The sequence below is a fragment of the Macrosteles quadrilineatus genome, unplaced genomic scaffold, assembly GCF_028750875.1.
Source record: "Macrosteles quadrilineatus isolate MER2022 unplaced genomic scaffold, UCM_ALF_1.0 Scaffold_5__1_contigs__length_97177068, whole genome shotgun sequence".
Taxonomy (NCBI): domain Eukaryota; kingdom Metazoa; phylum Arthropoda; class Insecta; order Hemiptera; family Cicadellidae; genus Macrosteles; species Macrosteles quadrilineatus.
This window is the reverse complement of record NW_026542598.1, coordinates 8,864,743-8,888,882: the sequence shown is the minus strand read 5'-3', so window position 1 is coordinate 8,888,882 and position 24,140 is coordinate 8,864,743. Positions and strand designations below refer to the sequence as shown.

General features: G+C 34.6%; 1 protein-coding gene across 1 annotated transcript; it reads right to left on the bottom strand.

Moving 5' to 3' along the window:
* Positions 1-8,334: 8,334 nt before the first annotated feature.
* LOC128994813 (GDP-fucose transporter 1-like) lies at positions 8,335-17,658 on the bottom strand. The gene is made up of 6 exons (XM_054419610.1): positions 17,375-17,658; positions 15,800-16,004; positions 14,840-14,978; positions 11,382-11,468; positions 9,999-10,291; positions 8,335-9,291 (listed from the first exon to the last, which is right to left on the bottom strand). The coding sequence occupies exons 1-6, from the start codon at positions 17,428-17,430 to the stop codon at positions 9,091-9,093; spliced, it is 981 nt and encodes a 326-aa protein (XP_054275585.1). The 5' UTR covers positions 17,431-17,658; the 3' UTR covers positions 8,335-9,090.
* Between the last annotated feature and the right edge of the window lie 6,482 nt (positions 17,659-24,140).

The following is a 24,140-nucleotide window of genomic DNA, read 5'->3' as shown; positions in this document are numbered from 1 at the left end:
GATAGGGATCTCATGGCCTCTATTCCAGGATGTCCTTTGTGGAGTTCTTTCAATACATTTTCTCTCAAAATCTGTGGCACCACAATTCTTCCTAATCGCATGATTATGCCGTTTTCTAATGTCAGCTCTTCTCTCTTATTCCAATATGGTTTCATAGATGATGGCAAGCTTTCTGTATCTTTTGGCCACCCATGCTCCAGGTAGTCTATAAGTTTCTTCATATTTGGGTCTTTCTTATACTCTCTTACAAGTTCATGATTTTGATAAACTACGTAAATTTTCTCCTGAACCAATGCTCGAATCTCTCTCTCATCTGGATCTAATACTTCTTGTGTCTTGAGTGAAAACCGAGACAAAAAATCAGCCACACAATTATCCTGTCCCTTGATGTACTGGATCTCAAAATCATACTCCATTAAATACAAAGCCCAACGAACCAAGCGGTTGTTTACTACTTTGGTAAGATCTCGATGCATTCCAAATATTCTTTCAAGTGGCTTGTGGTCCGTCCTCACCTTGAAATGTCTTCCACTGAGGTTTTGTCTAAACTTCTTCACGGCAAAAACTAACGCCAGTGCTTCCTTGTCAACTGTAGCATACCTTTTTTCTGCTTCCGTTAGTGTCCTCGAGGCGTACATGACTGGCCTTTCCGTTCCATCCGGCATCAAATGTAACAGCACTGAACCCACCCCTTGTTCACTAGCATCACATTCAACAATGATCGGCTTTGATATGTCGTATGGGACTAATGTCTTCTCTAATGACAGGATATTCTTCAACTTGTCGAACGTAGTTTGTTCGGTGTCAGTCCATTTCCATTTAGTCTTCGTACCAGTCAGCTTATGCAAGCTCGAAGCGATCGCATGAAGATTAGGTATGTACCTTTCATAAAAATTTAGTGCCCCTAGAAAAGCTCGTAATTCTTTCACGTTTCTTGGCCTTGGTGCGTGTCTTATGGTTTCAACTTTGTCTTAGGAGGGATGAATACCATTCCCATCTATTGTATGACCTAAATACTTTACAGACTTCTGAAAGAACTTACATTTTGACAGTTTTGCTCTAATTCCACTTGATTCTAGCCGCCTCAAAACTTCTCTAAGAGTGGTTATATGGGTGGTCGTATCCTTACTAGAAATGATTATATCATCAAGTAGAACTCCAACATTAAGTCCTTTTAGTAAACTTTCCATGTACCTTTGAAATTTTGCTGGACTTGAGGAAAGACCAAAAGGCAACCTTTTGTAGCGAAAGTAGCCTACATGAGTTGCTATTGTAAGATACTTTTGTGACTCAGGGTGTACTTTCATTTGCAAGTACGCGTCTCGAAGATCTATCACTGAAAATATCTTTCCATCAGTTAATTTGGAAGTCAAGTCATCAAAGGTCGGCAAGAGGTGTCTCTCCGGAACTATGTTTGGATTCAAGGTTGTACGAAAATCGCCACAGATTCTGACTCTACCTCCACCCTTGTCTACGTTGACAGTTGGGGTACTCCATTCTATCGGTGTTTCGGAAGGATCCACTGCTTCCAAAACTCCTTCCTGTACTAATCGCCGTAATTCTCTCTCCACTGCCTCCCTTAAGGGGAATGGAACTCGTCGTGCCCCGTAAGATACAGGTTTTGTTCCACTTTTTAGATGGATAACTTCATTAGAGTCAGATATCGTTCCTAGCTCATCACGAAAGATATCAGAAAACTCCTGAGTTAATGTCACAACTTCTTTTTGTAACTCTTTTCTACAACTTTCTTCATTCTTGCCTGTCTCTTTACTATTTGTCTTTCCATTATCAATACGCCTAACCCTAACTTCCCTAGGCAAACTAAGATTGAAAGCTACACTCCACGGCAACCCAAATAATGGAACATCATCTTCTAGTAATACAATAACTGGCAATCGCTTAGTACGATTACGTAAAGTAACGTCCACAAAAGCCTTACCCATAACTTCTAGCTTATTTTTCCCATAGCCAGTGATTACATCAGACGTCTTTTTTAGAGATTCGCCACTTGAATTGATCTTATCCCAAAGAGACAAACTTATAGCACTTACCCGAGCTCCTGAATCAAACTCCATTCTAACATTATACCCGTTCAATTCTACATCTATCGTAGCTCTGGGAACCTTACTCTTGAGAGACCTAATTTGTGTTCCGCTAACATCAATATCAGAACTACACTCATCATCGTAAGTTTGATCACAAGAATCATCTACTTTTCTCAAATTACCATCTGTTCTCTTGAAAAAATTATGTTTACTTTTGCACATTCTTGCGAAGTGGCCTCTCCTTGAACATTTCTTGCACACAGCAGAAATAGCAGGACACCTATCTTCACTAGGGTCATGTGTAAACCCACATCTATAACACCTATTGAAGCCAGTAGATTTCTGTACCTCTGGTTTCCTCTTTTCCTTACTGTCACTTACTTTAAAAATCTCATTTTTACACGAATGTTTGGAAACTTCATCTCTCGCTCGTTCCATAGATTGGGCTAACTCTAGTACTACTGTTGACTTAACACGCTCACCTCGGTTATTAACTCCCTCGGGCCATCTTTGTCTGACTTCGACTTCAAATTCTGGGCAGTTGCTTCCTACTGCAAACCTATCTCGTACTCGTTCATCTAAGCTATCTCCATATTTACAACTTCTAGCTAAAGACTTCAATCTGTTATAAAACAAAATAAATGTCTCACCATCTTTTCTTATTGCTCTTTCGAACTCAAACCTTGTTGCAAAAAGGGTCCTTGTAGGCTTGAACAACCGGTTGGCTTCCTCTTTGACTTCGTCGTAGGTGCACTCCTCCCAGGCCCTTGGATACATCTGGTCCGACAGTGCCCTGATGTGCTCCTCTCCGATATTTGCCAATAGAAGATCTCGCCGAGCCGCTTGTTCTTCTGTGTTAGCACCACCCAGTCCCTTAACTCTGCAGGTCAACTCAAAACGAGCTATGTAGTCTTCCCACAATTGTTCACTATTATACTCTTTAAATGAAAATCTGCTCATTCTATCTTGTATGCAAGACATGTTACTACAGTCAATTACACTCCTATACTGAGACTGGTCTGTTTTCCTCGGCATTTTCTCGTCGCCAATATAGAATAATTAATTATTAAAACTCATTTTAAGTAAACTCAACCAAAAACTATTTATTTACAAAAACTAAACAAATAATCTAAACAAACCAAATAGCAGATGATTCATACTTCATAACTCAGCTGGTAACAATAATCCTACAGTATAGCAGTAAGTTTTCTTACCATAGCAATAACATGGCTTCTTATAACTAGGTTGTATAGCAGTGAGTTTTTTTGTCATAGCAATAACATGGCTTCTTATGGACACCCACCTCACGCAAACATGGCGGCTGGCGACACGCATCTTTGACATTCAGTGCTACCTCCAGTTAGAATTATAGCTCAGTGTCAAATCTCTACCTACAGAGAGGTAAAAAATGAGAAATAATATGTATCCAAAAGGATAGTATGGGAAGTAAAGGGTTAATTTCTGTTAATTTTAATCATATGTTTATTTGTTATTCTATGTTTGAAAAAGGTACATAAAGTTAGTTGAGTTTGAGCAAGGCCCCACTAGAAAAAGCAGGCCATGCTGCAGGATCCATGACGTCACACTAGTGGATAGATTGCATTGATAAATTCATTGCCATCACCATTCCCATATGTTTTAGGTAAATAAACAAGCTGGCTGTATGTAAGATTTTAATGGTAAGAGTTTAGTACTATCCACCACTGTGACGTAGTGCTGCGCTACCCGCGCTGCAGCATGGCCTGTTTTTTTCTAGTGGGGCCTTGGTTTGAGTTATGACATAAAACAGTCCATCCACATAATTCTTGGTAAAATAGTACAGTTACTTATTTATTTAGTTATAGTTCATAGTTTGAATTAGCATGAATTACTTACCAGCTGTTACCGGAAGCTCGTTTGACTTTATAAGTACGAGAGGTCGTCCAGTGGTCGAAACTCGACCAAAAATACGTAATGTACTCACTTATCTATTTTCACCCCACACTGTAAATAAAACATGTGATTTGAGTTTCTTCCATTTGTTTTGGTTTTCTGTTTATATTTCGTTGTTATTTCGTTACCAGCATGGTAACGCATAAGATCCATGTTAATATTTTCAAATTTATAAACTCATTTTTTGTGCTTATCTTTGAGCCTATTTAAATTTATAAAGGGATTCTGCACACCTACAGGAAAATAGTTTACTAACGGTATGCGCAGATTTTCCCTACGATGAACACGAGCTGAGAAAAAAGGTTTTAAAGAAACATGTTTGCCTATTAATATATAGATAGATAGATTAATAAAACTATTGAGTGGTTAAGTTAAGCTGAAATAAACAAAACAGAATGCAGTAATCTATATCTATATCTATACTATTATATAAAAATCTAATGGTGTCCTTCTGTATGTGTATTACTAATAGGTGCAAAAACTACTGAACTAACTGGGCTTAAATTTTACAAAAATATAGTTACCATACCAAGGGCCATTATAGGACTATTCACATTTCGATACTGGCCGTAGGCTTTGCCCCTTTGGTTTTAAAAGTTCTTAGGTGAACATTTTAAAAGTAAATATTGATTGGTCTCCATGGCTGTGATGAGAACACTAACAATGTTTGTTTACATTTGCTTTGACATTTAAATATAAACAAGAAGAACTGCTAAACTGCATATTTCACAATTTCAGACAGCTGATACAAAGACATAATATTTTCCATAAATATGAGGTAGGTTTATTTTGATCTAACATTTTATCATGGATTATTTATTCTAAAACTATGTCAATGAATATAGAAAAAAAAGATTTTATAACCGTTGCTGTATCAACTCCGGCTCTGCTTTGGATTTTTTAAAGCGTCTTAAGTTAATAATCTTAAGTGAAAATAATGTTATTGATATGTTTTCATGGAAACAGTATGAAAATTACAATGTATAGATGTTTTGTATGAATTTGGAGGCTACTTTAAATAAATTCAAACTGCTTCACATGTGTTAGATTAACTATAATTTGCACATCACATTGTTTTTTATATGTATATTTAGGTAAATTAAGTTATTGTGTTTTGCTAATCCTATGCTTAAATTAAACTAAAGAATACCATCAATAACTAAATTGTCTTTGATTTTTGTTTTCTAAAATCTATTGTATATGTGCGGTAATACAAAATATTCTTATTTTATCTTAACATAGCTTTCAGTTCAAATTTTACTTTATTTGATAAATTTATTGTTTGTGTTTTGCCACACCACTGATTAAATTAAACCAAGGAAAATATCATAAAACTAAGCAGTACACAGTGTTCTTTTGTTTCTAAAATCAATGAAATATCTGTTACTATGTTTTCCTAATGGTAAGTGTGAAAATGTAAAGGCAATGGACGATGGAACTGATTAAAAGAACTGGTGTGTATATTAAGTTGTTTGTTGATATTTTTGTATAGTAGAATCAGAGATGCAATGAAACATATGCTGTATTTGCTATTACATTTTTTAGTCCTTGATGCTTTGATAATCATATTAGTTTTGTCTGCTGTCATTAATGCTAAATTATTTGTTTGAAATTTTTTATAGTACCTATGGATATAGTTTCTTTAATATTTCAAAAGACTGTATTGATAAGGCACAGCAATAATTCTAAAGTTTATAACAGCTGACTTAGTTTTGCTAATGATTTATTGTGAGTGAAAAAACTGAAGATGAAAGGATTTGTGAATTAATATAAATAAGAGTTTAATCATAGACTAAGCAACGTATGTTTTATCTATGGTTTAATATAAAGATATTTAAATTTAATAATTAGTATTTTTGCAACTTCAAAATTGAAATTTAAAATGTCAATAATAAATTAAAAGATTTGTAACTAAGGGAGATGAAGGTAAATCTGGTAAATCATGTTCAAGTTTTACTTGAAGATTTGGTCAGTTTTTCTCATATCAGCATCCACAAGATTTAAAATTAATCAAAACCAAAATGGTGGTATCCACTACTTACCAGATTTAAAAATCATAACTTAAATGTTTCTATTAAGGCTATAAAAGTTGAATTTTGTTTCTAAAAGCGTTGGCGGATCTGTAACTATTATATGCAAGAGATAATGATTAAAATGTTTCTATTTTGTGTCCTCTTCCCGTTGCAAAGCACGGGTACAACAGCTAGTCTATATATAAAGCCAAAAGTACCCATGAACTTTTGAGAAAACTACAAGTCACACCCCCATAAACCATATACTTAAAATGTTCGCCATGACGAGAAACCTTGCTCAAAATTATCCATTATTTCATAAGTTGCCCTATAAGGCCGTAATTGCTTTCCAAAGGGAACTTTCCATTTACCTAATGTTAAAAATACCTCAGCTGTTATTATTTGTTTGTATTCTGCTTTGTTTATTTCATCTTAACTTAACCAATCAATAGTTTTATTAATACTAATGTAGTAAAATGGGGTGGAGCCCGTGGGTAACAGCTAGTTATTGTTAATTTCTTATTTATTTTGTTAACACTTCTGTGAATAATGTCATCATTGCACCAGAAATAAATTCATTGTTCTTAAATTATTGTGGACGGACTCATCAATTTTGATGTTTGTTTGTTTTCACGTCCAGTGCCTTTGGATGACTGAAATCTGTCATCGCTTATGACTGTAAAAAAAAAAAAATAAATACTGTAAAAAAAAAACAAATAATCACACCTGATTTTAATAAGGTAATAAATTGAAAGAACATATCATACAAATAAGTACAGCTGAGGTATTTTCAACATTACGTATATGGAAAGTTCCCTTTAGAAAGGAATTATGACGTTAAAGGGAAATTTTTGAAATAGAAATAATGGATAGTTTTCCGCAAGGTTTCAACAAACATTTTAAGTATATGGTTTATGGGGGCGTGACATTTAGTTTTCTCAAAAGTTCATGGGTACTTTGGGATTTATATATGGATTTAGAACTTTCAACCTCTGCCATCTTGTAAATCTAGCTTTAGCCAAAATTGTATTCATTGAGAAACTGTTGTAATAAATAAATAAATAAATGGATACAACAACTCTTTTTAAATTTGGTAACATACTTTTTTTCTATTGATGATATGAATCATTAATTGCCTTAACTGCAATAAAACGACATTTTGAATAGGGAAATTGGATTAAGTCTTCTGTTTATGTAATCTTTATCACGTTTAACGCCAATATTAAATTTATAAGACGTCCACATATTACCATAGACTAACCAACACAAGTACACATCTCATCCCATGGTAAATTTTGAAGCTCGTTTTCCGTATTTAGTTCATGTCCGGTGACACTGATTGCTAGGGCCGACAAAATTTTGTTTATTTTATTTTAGGTTCAATTTTTTAATTTGTGCTCTACTTTTGTTTATATAACTAGGGGACGTGTTATTGTTCATGATTAGATCGTTTTATTTGGTTAAACGAGGGTTTAAATTACTGAAATAACGAGAAACAAATTGAAACAAAACACCGGACAGAACTAATAATAAAATTGTCCACAGCTGATCCATAAGAATTAGAAATCTACTAAGGATTATGCTTCATCTATAATATTACCTAAGGGCCCAGAGTACGTTTTAACTATGATATTACGTACCGTACACGATTTTCACAATTTTTAAACCCCCTCACTCTCTATAAAATCTAGGTAAAATTTTCCCTGGAAAAAATTGTTTAAATTGATTTTGAAGTAATTATTGATGAAAACAAACATTTAAAATTTTACAGTTTATTTTGAACTATATATCTAAATAAATTAATGTTGACTCTGGTACCGTGCTGCACGTGGTAGGTTCTGCACATATAACAGTGACTTATATAACCACAGGTATTTCGATGTAACAAGACTTAAGCTTAATTAAAATAGAAAAAAAGCGTGTAATAGAAAAAAATGTTATTTACAAATGAGTAAACTACTTTGTCTTCTTTGTGTTTTCTGAATAATGCACCCAACTTCTTTCCTGTAACAAAAATGAGTATAACATGAAAAAAAAGTATTTGATTCACGAACACGAGCGTTCCTAAATACTAGAGCTAGAGTCAAATAGGATCGTGTGTAAGAGAGATTAAGGCTTCAAACAACACTGAGTCACATTACAAGATAATCGTGGCATTGCCCATACTATCATTGACTATATATATATATATATATAGTCAATGATACTACGCACTAATTCACAAAATAACATGTGTTATTTATCTGATATTATTACAAAATAAAACCAATTTAATATTTACAAATATTAAAATTATTAATTGAAAAAAAAAAAAACACAGGGAATAAATCACAAAAGAATATGAGCTAACTTTTAATAAATATCACCAAATCTGTATTACAAAACACAACGTATTCTAAAAATGGCAAATTCAACAACAGAAAACGAAAAGTTTTTACAGTTTAAAACTTATATTACTTAATTTTAAATTTAAAATTTACATAATGACATGGTTTAACATATTCTTTGGCTTGGATAAATGCAAAGTGTCAAAGACTGATTTAGATTGCTGGAAATAACACACTCCTTGCTTGTTGTCTGGACTATTTCTACTTAGCATGCTTCCAATAGTTATCAAAATAACAAAATGTTGTTACTGTAGTTTGATTCTAAGGAATGATTAAAACAGTTTTGAATTGGTTGTCTTTAATTGTTTGGTTGTTAACAATTTTATTGCAAAAGAAACATCTCTTTACACTCGTTGCAAACTCTCTTTTAATTCATAATACAGAGAGTCTGATTTTCAATCTCATGTTATCCAACCCTCCTTGCAAAAAATTGTGTAAACTGAAGCTAATATGTGTTTTATTACCACACTATTTTTGTGTGATATGGCAATAAATATACATACATTGTCGCAGGAACATTAAGACTGTCCCACTTGGATTTAATCCTACTGTACCACTCCTCTAAGCTGCATCACTATTTTGATCAGTCAGGATTATTTGTTCATCAATCATTTAGTATACACCCATTTGTGAGCATTAAACAAAATGTTCACATAACGACCACCTTGTCAAATATTTGTGCAATAAAAACCGTGCAATTCAGAAAGTCTTCTCTCAGACCACTAGCCTCCGGCGGAACCTCTCTTCGACTTCTTGTTGCCGCACTCGAGTGTACGCTGCGCTGCCAGCTAGCACCACCATGTTGGACACCCACCAAAGTCGAGTCTTGCTCTCGTCGTACCAGTAGGTAGCCAGCACCGTCTGTGCGCATGCCTTGGCCGTCCCTGATATGTTGTGGGTCAATGGCGATGTCACCTGAAAACACAAGTAATACAGTAGGCCTACAGCCAGGACTGGTAAACCATAGACTATATTGATAGAACTAGATATTCCATCACCATGTAAGAATTATCGCCAGATTTTAAATCAAAATGGTTGTAGATGACCAGTTGACGTGAACCACACTGACAGATTGACCACTCATTTCTGACGAATATGCAGGTGTTTCAACCAATTCAAACTTATAGGATGACTTTTTGTAAGCTATAGCATCTGTTGTGCCCCCTCAATTATCTCGGTAACAAAGAATAAGTGCAAAAATAGAATTTTAGACACTAGTGCAATCTATGACTGGCTCACAGAACTATGTTATTTTCGAATGAAAACCTGGCAGCAGCTAGTCCATATAGAGGGGATTAGTTTTATTTATTATTATTATATTTATTATTTAACCCTCCTTTAGTTTTATTTATTTTACCATGCTTTTTTATTAATATTTGACTATTTGAGTATGAAATACCAATTTATCTTAGAAAAGCATGGCTGTATTGAAATGATGTAAAATGTTCTTTAGCACCTTCACAATGGTCACGAGGCAAGTTGACCAAACCTCCTGACAATGAACATGGCGTTTCCACTATTGTTCGGTAGCATGAATATATCCCATTTCAGACCTGTATAGCCCAATGAATGAAATCAAGTATAAATCATAAAGGTACCTCCGAATAAATCTGAGATCTTACCTTTATTTGTAACGAAGTAACGTATCCTATTGCTAGGCCACATAAACCACCGACCACCATAAGGGTCCAGAAATACAAAGAATCCAACTTCTCATAACTAATAATTACAGGGACTTCTTTGTAAATGATGATAAATGGTATGAATATCACAGATGAATAAACATTATTGTAGAACGACAACAACCATATGTGATTGTTTACAACTGGTAAAACTTTCTTGGTATTTATAGAATAAAGGGCCACGCATAATGAGGCCAGCACACCATATAGAACTCCCATCACTGACAAAGTGCCTGAAACAATAACGTCAAGATTTGAAAAATTACTAACCAATTTAATTATAATTAATTCTAACAGATTCAATCATGTATGAGCATTCTGAATGATAGACAACAGGTTATAAACACACAAATCAAAAGAGACTTCAGTCTTGAGCATATAATAAGAGGTATACTTGCAGTTTCCAACTTCAATGCATGTAAGAAGGTCAGGGGTCTCACAATGTACATTTTTTTTAGGTTAGGCGGACTAGGCCAAAGATATATTAGTGTAGCAACATGAGTCCCCTCTAAAAAAATAAATACTGCAAATGATGATAAGAAAATTTAACAAAAAATAACACAAAAAGTGTACCGCCTAATACTAACTTTATTGTTTTAATTTTGTGTATAAAATGTAAATCTTTTGAAATAAAATATATTTTGATTTCAATCAATTTGATTAAAAACTACAGATATTTTTTACCAAGAATATAGCAGTTGTCATTTACATGTCAGTTAAATTAGGCTTACAATGCGATGGTGATTTGACCTTTAGGATTGATGTAAAATTCCATTTAACTTGGGAGATCTTTATTCGGATAGTTTGATCACTAAGTAGACATGTTTACAACTAATTTTTATTTATCGAGAAAAAACATGGTAAGTAAAGAAGTGTCTTATACTCATTTTCAAACAGAGTAATTATATCTGAGTTCTGTATGGACAAGGGATTTCAGAATGATCGCCAATAGCCAATAAGCCACAATTTATTGACAACGTTCCATTGGTTCAATTTCAACGCAGTAAGGAAATCATGTTCACCAGAGATGATCACGGTATCACCGAGACTGTGAGAGATGCTTAAGAAAACTTTGTGATCGCAAGTGACAATCACGGTTTCACAAAGACCACACGCAAGAGAGGCTCACGAGTGTTGCCTTGATTGTGTGTGACAATTGCAGTATATTGCCAAAAATGTAGGATATAAGAGTGGTTCTGAGATGGCAGGAGATGATAATCGGTTTTTATGCTATTAAATAAAAATATATTCTCAGTAGACCTTTGCCCGTGAGCCGTAGGTTGGAGACCACTGATGTAGGATATAAAGATAAAAATTTATTACCTGATCCATTTTCTTCATTTACCCCCATTAAAAACCCCGCAACGATTATGATACAGCATACGATGCATCGTATTGAAGTCTTTTCATCTGTAAAAAAACCATTAAATATAAATTTAAATTTCATTGATTTTCCATAAGTTTTTGTGTTTATCCTATACCATGGTGTATAACTATCTCTACTATAGTACTAATGAATTTTATTTAACTCTCTGAGTGTTTTAGCTCACTGTTGGCTCTAATTAATGGCTGAGCAGTTTAAAAAGTTATATTAATATTGATACCATTTGAGATGGAACGCAACTCAGGTGCGTATTTTAACCCAATTATGAGTGAATGATGAGTGTAGAATGAAGTGTGATGATTCGTGTAGCTTTGTTCCTGACTATGATCAGCTGTTTCATTAGCCAGAGGATAATTTATTTAAGTCCAATAATCAGGAACAGCTGGGTCCAGTTTCAACCTTGCCTCTCCAGTTGGATAATAAAGAGCCATAGATTATGGGTTACTTGAATCCCATTCAGTCAGGTATAGTGAAGGTATAGTGAGAAGAGGTCCACCAGTTGAGATTGGACACCCTGGAAGGATTTGGCAGGATGGGTGAATAACTTTTAAGATACATCTCAAACCAGTCATTTTGCTACTGTTTGCTAATCTTTTACGTGTGTGGGTATCTCTCTAGCAAAAACTTGTTCTAAAATTATTTGGATTTTATGATCATCATAATATGAAGTAACACACAATAAAACATACCATCTATCTATATATTAATAGGCAAGCATGTTTCTTTAAAACCTTTTTTCTCAGCTCATGTGCATCGCAGGAAAAATCTTCGCATACTGTTAGAAAGATATTTTTCCGTAGGTGTGCAGAATCCCTTTAAAAATTAAAATAGGCTCAGAAATAAGCACAAAAAATGAATTTGAAATTTGAAAAAAATTAACATGGGCTTTATGGGTTTCTATGCTGGTGACGAAATAACAACAAAATATAAACAGAAAATCAAAACAAATTGAAGAAACTCCAATCACATGTTTTATTTACAGTATGGGGTGAAAATAGAGAAGTCTGTACATTACAAATCTTTGGTCGAGTTTCGACCACTGGACGACCTCTAGTCTATATATTAATAGGCAAGCATGTTTCTTTAAAACCTTTTCTCTCAGCTCGTGTTCATCACAGGTAAAATCTACGCATACTGTTAGAAAGGTATTTTGCTGTAGATGTGTAGAATCGCTTAATAAGTTAAAATAGTCTCTAAAATAAACACAAGAAATGAATTTGAAATTTAAAAAAATTAACATGGGCCTTAGGCCTACGGGTTGCCATGCTGGTGACAAAATAACGATAAAATATAAACAGAAAATCAAAACAAATGGAAGAAATTCTAATCACATGTTTTATTTACAGATTGGGGTGAAAATAGAGAATTCTGTACATTACATATTTTGGTTGAGTTTTCGACCACTGGACGACCTCTAGTCTAAATTACTGAATAATCTTTATGTAAACCTTTTAGACTACAGCCACAATTAACAACTTTGTCGCTGGAGGTTCAGTGATTTACGGTATGGCTTTATAATTGGAATTAAAAGGAAGAAAAATAAATGGTACAGTTAAATCTTGTTCCTGAAACCAACTGCGAACGTCACAATTGTCTAATACTTCCTGTTGCTATTTATTAAATATCTAAGAAGGAAGAGGAACTGGAGATATGGAATAAATTCCCTGAAAAATAGTTTAACATCACACCCTAATAAAATGATTTTCAAATTATAAATTGTGTGTAGTATTTTTGGATGACCATAGCTTCGAGGAGCAAATTACATTGAAGATGAAACATGACGTTGTGAATAATACACAAGGTTTTGGATTTCAATTGCATCAGAAGAGAATATAGGCTATGGTAGGCCTACATAATCCTTAAGCACATCTCATATACACAAGGCCCATGTAGCACAGATGGCTGGGCCAACGTTGGCCAACTGTGGGACAGTTGGTCGATGGTTGGTTGGAGCTTCCACAACCAACCAACCGTTGTCCAACTGTATATCTCATAGTTAGGCCAACCAATATTTACAACTGTGGACCAACATTGGTTCATTGTTAATGAAATACATTAATATTCATTGCTGGGTATCATACATCAAGCCAACCGTTTTTCACTCCGTTGGACCAACAAAAGATACTTTTGTTGGACCAACGATGGTCCATAGTTGAGTTTACACGACTTTCATTCTCTGGATCTAGCTTTCACAACATAATTATAATAATGCAAATATAATATTTTTAATTAATATTCTTTAACTTATTTGCAACAATTTATGGGGAAAGAGTAATTAATCACATAACAGTAAATTATAATAGCATTAATAATCTAACGGTAATTAAATAATCTTTATTCAAACCCAGTACCTATCCTCTCTAGATCCACCCAAAAAAAAAAAAAAAAAAAAAAAAAAAAAAATATATATATATATAATAATAACTACTTATGATGCCTTAAATGATAAACAGAATCATATTATACTGTGTAGTATCAAAAATGTTTTAAGTATTGCGACCATTGCAACTGTCGGCTACGCTTTCACCACTTGAAAACTCCCTATATCAACAATCACAGATAGCTCAGTGGTAAGGTAAAGAGGCTCATAAGTCGAAGGACCCGGGTTCGAGACCCGTCTAGGCTCAAAAATTTTATTCTAGCTTTTTTTTTCAAAATTTGTTTCAATGAACTATTTAATCAATTCACTCAACTAATAATTATACTTTTCATACTAAATATTTATTATTTTGTGTGAAATAAAACGGTTGGTTGGATATCAGTTGTGTTATAGTTAGTTGGCTATCAGTATTTTTGGATGGTTGGGCCATTGTTGGACAATGGTTCGTTGGAAAACAGTTTAAAGAGGTGACATTTCTACCCATGGCCAACTGTGTGGCTCCACAATTTACCAACGTTGGCCCAACTATCTGTGCTACATGGGGGTTATTTCGTTGATGAAAACTTTTGTATTTTAGATGCATATCTTCTATATTTTACCACTGCCAGACCAAAATTGAACAATATACATGAAAACAGTGCAGGAACTGAGTGATTGAAGGAGCGACTTGTCACCAAGTGTTGTAGTCGTGCTGTAAGATAACATGTGAAGCGTATTGGTTGCCGCAACAAAAACACGCTCCCGGACGCATTTGTTTTTGTGTTGCCAGGGGTCACGAGTCTCTTAGAGAGTCCGTCTTCATGTACTACCTAATTTAATGTTACCGGTACGCACTTTTACGCACTTTTTTTGTCACAGCAAACAAGTCACCAAGTGTGGCCATAGCCTTACCAAGATAGCCATAGCCGTACCAAGATAGCCATAGCCTTACTAAGATTATTTTAAATTACAGTACATATTTTACTTCTTTTTTACAGGATAACTAACTTTATAAATATTTTTTGTTCTATTACTTACGTAAAACTAAATACGTAAAAAGTACATTGAACACTGTTGTTAACGATCTTCCTACGTAGTAAAATGCCACTCCAACATATTTGAGACAGAGATTGTTGAAGCAGATCATTCCAGCAAACAACAAAGATAGAGGAATCACCTGAAACCAACCAAAGGTTTGTGGTCTAATAAAAGCTTAAAACATTCAAGGCAGATTCAAACCATTTAGCCCTATGTTATAAAATTAAATCCATATTCCAGCAACTACAAAAATGAATTCCTTCCAACTGGATCAATAAAATCCAGCTATGCAATGTTTTGAAACATTTTTACAACTAAAGTCGGTGTTCACAATAATTAGGGTACAATCATTTGTTGGAATAAAGTTATGCCTAAGTTTAATGTTTAAAAAATGAGATATTGAATGTAAAATATAAAATAGCCTATGTTTTTATAATAATTGTATTTAATCATTAGGTAGGCTCAGTGCTCGATCTGTGGGGGAAAGCGGAGGAACGGATTTCCGGAACCTCTCTTTCAGAAAGATAAAAATTTTAGAATAAATAGGTACAAATAACATTAAATAGGTTCAGTTCCAGGACCTAATTTTTTTATAAATTGAGCACAGGGTGGGCTTACAGATAAAAATTAACAATACAGGAACAAATCATAAAAAATTGCTGCTCTTTCTTAAAATAAACCTGTCCAGTACTTTATATTTAAGCAATGATTAAAAGAGCATGATGATTAATGCTCTTCTTAAACATTAATGTTGATAACTAATAGTTTTACAAACATATTAGTGAATACCGTACTGGTACAATGTTTATGACAGTTAAGTTACATTCACACTAAAACTAGTAGGCCTACCTGTCAATATTTTGAAGCTATAAATTGTTTGTTTCGTTTATAAAGTTACAGTCTACAGTAATAGGCTACTGCTTAACATGTACCATGTCATCTCAGACTATACAATCTTACCTGTCGTGCCACATCTAGATCAAAGGGGTTTCCTGATGGGAAACTGAACTGATGTGGAAAACGCTTTGATATTCGAGCCAAAATAAAACATATCAGTGCTGAGACGACACACTGGAACCATGCTATAAAAATCGGTGCTTCTAACTTCACATCGTCTCCACTCAACAAGGCTTTGTTTATGAATACAGTAAAGATTGATACAACCCTGTAAAATAAGAATAATTAGCCTAGTAATATGCCTATGCCTATTTAGTCTCAAAAGATTGTTCAACAGCTCCTTAAACGCATCCTAAAATTGTTTGCACACTACGCAATAAAAGTTTAGGTAAAAGTTGAGCAATTTAGTTTTTATCAGTTGTAAATTGTTGTCCCAATGAGAGTTGAATGGTGTTCTCATATTACAGCTCATAGTAAAGTGGTTAGACGAATAGAATTATAAATAAATTAAATTAAATGGGCTAGTTTTTTTTTTTGAGAACATGATAACACCTCTTCAAAATAATTAAGTTGCCTTAAGTAACAATCAGCCTATAAAAACAAAAAATTTTTAAATAGGAAAATATATAATTGTTTATATCAGGATGGTTTTTTAAGTAAAGGCTGTTTTTGAGTATATAAATCTGTGGTTCTCTTGTAGGCTGCGATGAGGCTCATCACCACTAACTTGCATCATTTGTGAACAGAATGACACCATTTGCATTTCTGTAGCTGACAAATACACTTCGCTGTGTGTTTTAAAATTTTGTACACCATCACATCTCCCGCTGCATGCAAGATAAGGTCAGTGAATATGTTTTTTTGATTAGGCATACGTATAAAAGATATCGGATGAAGATATTCATCAACAAATAACAGATATTCATCACCCGAGGTAAATCATATTCCTAATGCAGGGGTCCTAATGCAATGAGTGAGGGTTTCCGGAAATGGATCATGGAGTGCAAACGCCCGTGAAATCCGTTTTCCCTTCTGGTCCTCTGAAAAACTGGTTACCGACGAATAACACAATTCTTTCTAAAATGAACATTTTCACGGCCATTTTTAAACTCCCTAGAGCCTATTTCCACACTTTCCCCACTATTTTTGCATTAGGGTTATAAACTTCAACCGTCTGGCGATGAATGTCAGCATCGGATATGTTTCGTGTGGTCAAAAACACCACACGTGCGGGGGATTCAAAAATTTAAATTAAAAAAAAACACAGGGAAGCATAAGTTTACTTGTCAGCTACAAAGCAGCAAATAGGGTCATTCTGTTCACAAATTTTGCCATTCACAAATTTGTAGGCCTAAGTTAGGCCTATTTGCAAACTTCTGAGCTATATGAAAAACGGCCCTTGTACTTAACTTAAGTTATTTTAATAAAGTATTATGTAACTTAATTTTAAATTGGAAATTACAAGTTAGGGAGATTGTATTTAATGTTGATTAGTATAAGGCCTACCCATAAGAATTTTTTTTTTTGCAAATAAGTTAATAACTTATATAGGCCTAGGCTAAGTTAGCCTAGTTCCTTGAATTAACGCACAACAATTATTATTGGCGGTAAGCTTACAAAATGTATGATACAACTTACCAGTATAAAGCAACAACTAATGTGATGTGCACATATTTAGAAAATAGGGTTTCCATTTTAAAGAGGGGATTGGACTTAACCTCTAAAACAAACAAACACAATCGGCCTAACCATTAGCAACATTTTTTGGTAATCTTGGGTTTTAAAGAACAATTTTTAGATATTTGGATTTATTCTGTTTCTGTAAAAAAAAATTAGCCAACGCAAAGCTTTAAAATGTTGATAACCTAAGATCAAACGGGACAAAGATTGAGGAGTGACAGTAGCCAAGCAGACGGGCCAGTTCTGCTGACAGACATGAGACGATGACACGCTCACACTCACACTCACTCCACTGACATTTCACTTCAATGTTCAATCCAATCCAATCCAATCACGCAGTCATTGTTGCCACCACCACCACGTTGTTGCTACCATCTTCAAAAATGTTCCAAAATCGTTTGATCCAAAGTTTATATTCCCGATCGTTTTAGCCCAGTCAATAAAGGTTTTGTGTCGAAACAAATTAGAGACAGGCAAAACTATATACCAATCGTTAGTACCCAACTAGATATACATTTCCCCAAAAGTCTCGAAAAATCCCCCGGTGCTTTCCCCCCTACCCCCCCTCAAAGTCAAAATTGTATGGTTTTACTAAAACAAGTCTAGTTTACGTACGAGTTTCCACATGGATAAAAGATTAACCTGGAAAACACATATTTGGTGTAAAAGACAACAAATGGACTTGAAGGTTCGTAAACTCAACTGGCTTCTAGGCAAAAAATCAAAGCTTTCATTGACCAATAAACTCACACTTTACAAAGTTATGATCAAACCTATTTGGACGTACGGAATACAGCTTTGGGGAACGGCAAGCAAATCCAACTTAGCAATTATTCAAAGATTTCAGTCAAAGGCGCTGCGAAGAATAGTTGATGCTCCGTGGTTTGTCTCGAATCAAACAATCCATGGAGATTTAAAAATACCTACAGTGATTGAAGAAATAACGAGAATTAGCAAGAAATATCAAGAAAAACTCGAAACCCACCAGAACAATTTAGCCGTTAACTTGCTGGACAATGGTGAATTTCCCAACAGACTAAAAATTGTGAAAGTTCTTGAACTCCCATACCGATTTGCATAGTTTTAGTTACATATGATATGACTATTTATTTTTCCAAAATCTTTCACTGGGGAGATTCTTGGTCAAGTCATTTACTTATATTATGCCTTTTACTAATTGTTCACAGTTGTACTGAACAGATTGTAAAATAAAATAAAGTTAAAAAAAAATAATAAGGTTAACATGGGAAACTCCAGAGCCACTGGGGCGGAGCCCGAAAGGATTTTTGAAATAAGAATATGCCTATATGTTAATCGGGAATGTGAGCTATCATCATGCCAAATTTCAGCCCAATCCGACCAGTATTTTTCGCGTTCACTTGTCACAAACATACATCCATCCATACATCCATACATCCAAACTTTCTCATTTATAATATTAGTAGGATGGTAAAACGATGTTTTTGTTTTGTGTAATTGTACAACAGAAACGAAATACATTGTTTTTCACGGTGGTACAATAAAATCGTTTAAGAAAAATGTTCACCCTATTGTTATTTAAATGAGCAGCTCAGTTTATTTTACATCTATCTATCTAGTCTATCTATATATTAATAGGCAAGCATGTTTCTTTAAAACCTTTTTTCTCAGCTTGTGTGCATCGTGGGGTAAATCTGCGCATACCGTTAGAAAGCAATTTTCCTGTAGGTGTGCAGAATCCCTATATAAATTTAAATAGGCTCAAAGATAAGCACAAAAAATGAGTTTAAAAATTTGAGAAATTAACATGGATCTTATGCGTTGCCATGCTGGTGACGAAATAACAACGAAATATAAACAGAAAATCAAAACAAATGGAAGAAACTCCAATCACATGTTTTATTTACAGTGTGGGGTGAAAATAGAAAAGCGAGTACATTACATATTTTTGGTCGAGTTTCGACCACTGGACGACCTCTCGTACTTATTAACCAACAGTTGGCCACAAACGCAAATCCCGAACCCGAACATAAAAAAAAAAACAGCGAATTATGTTTACTAAGTTAAGATTACAAAATAAATAAATAATGGTAGGATACTTAATAATAAAATGTTTACAATCAAATAAAAACAGAAATAAGAAAATCAATCATTCTTAATAATTGATAAATCGGGCCAGGGGGTAAAATTCCGGGGGTAAAAATCCAGCCCGTACATCTTCAGTTGTCTAAACGCTAGTTATATGGACAGGGGGTAAAATTCCGGTTTTGATAGTCAAATTAATCACGCTCTGTCTATTTTCATTAGACTTCCGAATCAGCGGGGGTAAAATTCCGCCCGCGAACAAACTTTTGAGCGCTGAGGTTACTACGTCATAGTGACGTCAGCTTTGACCAGGGGTACAATTCCAGGGGGATAAAATTCCGGCGACCCAAATAAAAAACAAGCTGGCTGTTTGTAAGGTTTTGAATTTTAATGGTAAGAGTTTAGTACAACTATCCACCACTGTGACGTGGTGTTGCGCTGCCCATGCTGCAGCATGGCCTGTTTTTTCTAGTGGGCCTTGGTTTGATACAAAATCTATATTGTAAGATGGGTTGATTGAAACGTATGAACTATATTGTCTTTCAGTCTCAGATTGGGTAATTATTCCGACGTCATGACTAGTCGCAAAAGTGAGATTTGTTTTCCATAATGACCTAAATTTTACGCTGAATCCGAAAATGACGTTTTTATTTTTCTGTAAAGGTAGTAATTACCGTGGGTCGCCGGAATTTTATCCCCCTGGAATTTTACCCCCTGGGCAAAGCTGACGTCACTATGACGTAGTAACCTGAGTGGCCAAAAGTTTGTTCGCGGCCGGAATTTTACCCCCGCGGATTTGGAAGTCTAATGAAATTTGTCAGAGCGTGATTAATTAGATTAGCGATAAAAACCGGAATTTTACCCCCTGTCCATATAACTAGCGTTTAGGCAACTGAAGATGTACGGGCCGGATTTTTACCCCCGGAATTTTACCCCCCGGAATTTTACCCCCGGAATTTTACCCCCCAGAATTTTACCCCCCGGAATTTTACCCCCTGGCTGATTTTAGAAATTGAATGATTGATTTTCTTATTTCTGTTTTTAATTAATTGTAAACATGTCATTATTTAGTAGCCTATCTTTATTTATTTATTTATTAGAGCGTGATTAATTAGATTAGCGATAAAAACCGGAATTTTACCCCCTGTCCATATAACTAGCGTTTAGGCAACTGAAGATGTACGGGCCGGAATTCACCCCCCAGAATTTTACCCCCCGGAATTTTACCCCCTGGCTGATTTTAGAAATTGAATGATTGATTTTCTTATTTCTGTTTTTAATTAATTGTAAACATTTCATTATTTAGTAGCCTATCTTTATTTATTTATTTTGTAACCTCAACTAAGTAAACAGAATTCGCTGTTTTATTTTGATCATATTAACCAACAGTTGGCTTCAAAGATCGAATCCTGACACTCGAATCTCAAAATTTATATTAAAACCCTGTCCGATTAGTTAATGTTACATATAAATTAAGATAGGCTACTTAATAATAAAATGTTTACCATTAAATTAAAACTGAATGACGATAATTAATCATTCTCACTAATTTATATCTGGCCAGGGGGTAAAATTCCGGGGGGTAAAATTCCGGGGGTAAAAATCCGGGCCGTACATTCTAGGTTTTTATAATTTGATGTGTTCTAATTAAACTCACAACCGTGAAAATATATGTTTAATTCCGCGTTTAATCCATCGAGCTGATGTCGCGAAACTCAAAAGTTCGCGGCCGGAATTTTACCCCCTGGTTTGTGACGTCACGTTTGCCCAGGGGGTAAAATTCCAGGGGGTAAAATTCCAGGGGGATAAAAATCCGCTACCCCATTACCGTCAAGGTAGAAACCGCGCTGCTGGCAACGCTACAGCGAACCATTATATCTCCCAGCCAGATAATACCGACAACAATGCCGTTGCAAATTCATGGAAATAATTCCATTCTACTACACAAAGTACTAGAGGGGGAGCGAGCTGGTCTAGTGGTTAGAGCGCGGGACTTCGGATCCAGAGGTCCCGGGTTCACATCCCGCCAAATCACCAATGGATTTTATCTATGTGATAATGCCCCTAGGCCCCCTAGGTCTAGCCTGAAGTAATGTGAAAAACAATTCCGGGTTTGTGACTAGGACAAAAAAACTACACAAAGTACTCTGACATTGAAAAAACTGTACACTTCAATGTTCATATTAACAAGGTTTGGAGTTGTGCATGTAACTGATTGTGACCGATTTGAATTCCTAACTTTGCCTGTTTAAATGGGCAAATCATCTTCATTTAGTTTCATTTCATTTCATTTCAATTACAACAGTTGTTTATAATATCCATCATAAATACCCTACAACACACAGTAAAGCATATTGTTACACGAAGAAGTTTTGGACGTTTATAATGGATTTATTGTAATTTGCTTTGTAAATAGTGTTTGATAATAAACAACATTACTAATCAAAGCTTACCTTAATTCGTCTTTCCTTTGTTTGCAGTGTACCCCAGTTGTCCACCACAGCTTCACATACTTCTTCCGTCTTCCCATAACTTTTTCTTTAATATAATGTCGAAATACTCTTTCAAAGATTATAAAGAGGGGGCCGTGCCTCCACTTCATCGATAAGTTTATCTACCTTCTCATCTCGCAAAACACTTGCACTTGTAAATAAAACCTACCTAATGTCAGATCAAACGAATACTTGCACTAAATGTTTACTGGTAACAGCTATAAGTCGGGACACATTTGTATAAAACACTAAAAAATAAGGCCGGCTTCTAAAAAATGATAAAATATTTTTACAACAAGTGTTCATTATTTCAACCCGTTATTATTAGCGTGAGTGTTTCAATTAGTTACATAAGCTTAGTCTTATAAACTTATCGAAATTGAAAATTATGACTGTTATTACTGCAGTTTTAAATAACGCCTGTATAATAACGGTACTCTTGTCAATTGCTCAATTTTGAGCACGCATAGAAGATGACTGTTTTTTTTTTTATAACTCCTGTATAATACCAGTACTTAAAAATTGCTTGATTTTGAGCAACAGGCACACTGGTATCAATTATATAAGTAAAATATTACCATAGATAAAACATACTCCCTTAACTCAATGCCGCAATCCGTTTTTCATTTGCATCTTTGGTTTTTGAAATATTGAAATTTTAAATAAGACTATTTTAATATTTCATCAAGACAGCTTGATAACCAAAAACGGATTGCAGCATTGAGTCCAGTATAAAAAAGTAGTTCAAAATGATGGGTCACAACACCACCTTCATATTTAAATTAATTGATCACATTTCAAAATGATCCAAGATGGCGGCTGAAAAAACTACATCCGTCATAACCAAGTGAAAATATGTCGGCAATGAATGGTGGTGTATACTTATCTTTATCTAGCACTATTTTGAGATTATGGCCTTAGTTTGTAAATGCACAATGTTAAAATGCGCTAAAAATAAAGTTATAAAAAGTCCTCATAACTTTAGAACGGATCAAGATTTTTTTTAAATAATTGCGGCATTGTAATCAGCGTAAAATTTTGGTTTGAAATAATGGGTCACAACCCTACCTTTACATTTGGAAAAAAAAAACTTTGTATCCAATTTGGCGGATCCAAGATGGCGGCCAAAAATGTATACCAAGTCAAAATGAAGTACTTACTACTCAACAATGATCTGACGTGGTCCGGAGATGATATCTTAAGAAATGCAGAAAAAAGTAGGGAGGGAACTCATTTAAAATTCACCCTGTATATAAAATCCAATGTATGCTTGTCTGTTTGTTTGTCCTTTATGCGTTACCAAACTGGCCATCCGATCATGATGAAAATTTGGGAAGTTGTTATAAACACCCTCGGGAAGGTTTGGGTGAAGTTTGGTGCAGATCTGCCAAAGGCCTCCGCCCCTGTGGCTCTGGAGTTTCCCATCATCCAAGGCCACACTAAAAAAACAGGCCGTAATGCTCGTCAAGCATGACGTCACTATAGAAGACGGCAATGACGTAATTTTTAATCGTGACGTCATGCTTGATGAGCATTACGGCCTGTTTTTTTTAGTGTGGCCTTGCCTGTTCCCATGTTAACCTTATGAGTACTTATATTTAATGGAATTAAAGAATCTTAACAGCTGGTTCAACTAAACAATTTGATTCTGTGATGTTCAATATATATTAACAGTTAGGTTTACCAACAGGGTGAAGCACTATTATTTTTTTTTTATTTATGACAATAGCTATAATTTGCAACCAGAAGGTGGGTGAGCGTAGCGAACGAGCTCCAACCTAAAGGTGAGTAAGCGTAGCAAACAAACTTCAACCAGGACGTGATTAAGCGATGCGAATGAGCTCTGAAAATGAACTAACATTTGACATAAAACCACATTAGGACAGGACAACGTCTGTTGGGCCAGCTAGTACCATATAAAACCACTGTTATCAGATGAATCCATATTGTTCAAAAAATATTATTGTATTTATATTGTTACCTTTATAGGTTGAAGGTGAATAAAATTGTATTTGCGGGTGGTTGATATTTATGACATGGTTTATTAGGATTTAATAAATAGTAATTATAAATGTAATTGCAAATTTAAATGTACAATGTTATTATAAATTGTAAATACAAAATGAGGTTGTAAGAATAGTTAAAAAAAAAGAATATTTTGCTAGCAG

Bases quoted from the DNA above. Each gene is read 5' to 3' on its own strand.
- LOC128994813 (XM_054419610.1), bottom strand. From the start codon at position 17,430: ATGGAAACCCTATTTTCTAAATATGTGCACATCACATTAGTTGTTGCT. The intron at 10,292-11,381 runs GTAATAAATTTT...TTATTGTTTCAG, and splicing joins AAATGAAGAAAATGGATCAG to GCACTTTGTCAGTGATGGGA. The intron at 9,292-9,998 runs GTAAGATCTCAG...TTGTGTTTTCAG, and splicing joins TTACTTCGTTACAAATAAAG to GTGACATCGCCATTGACCCA.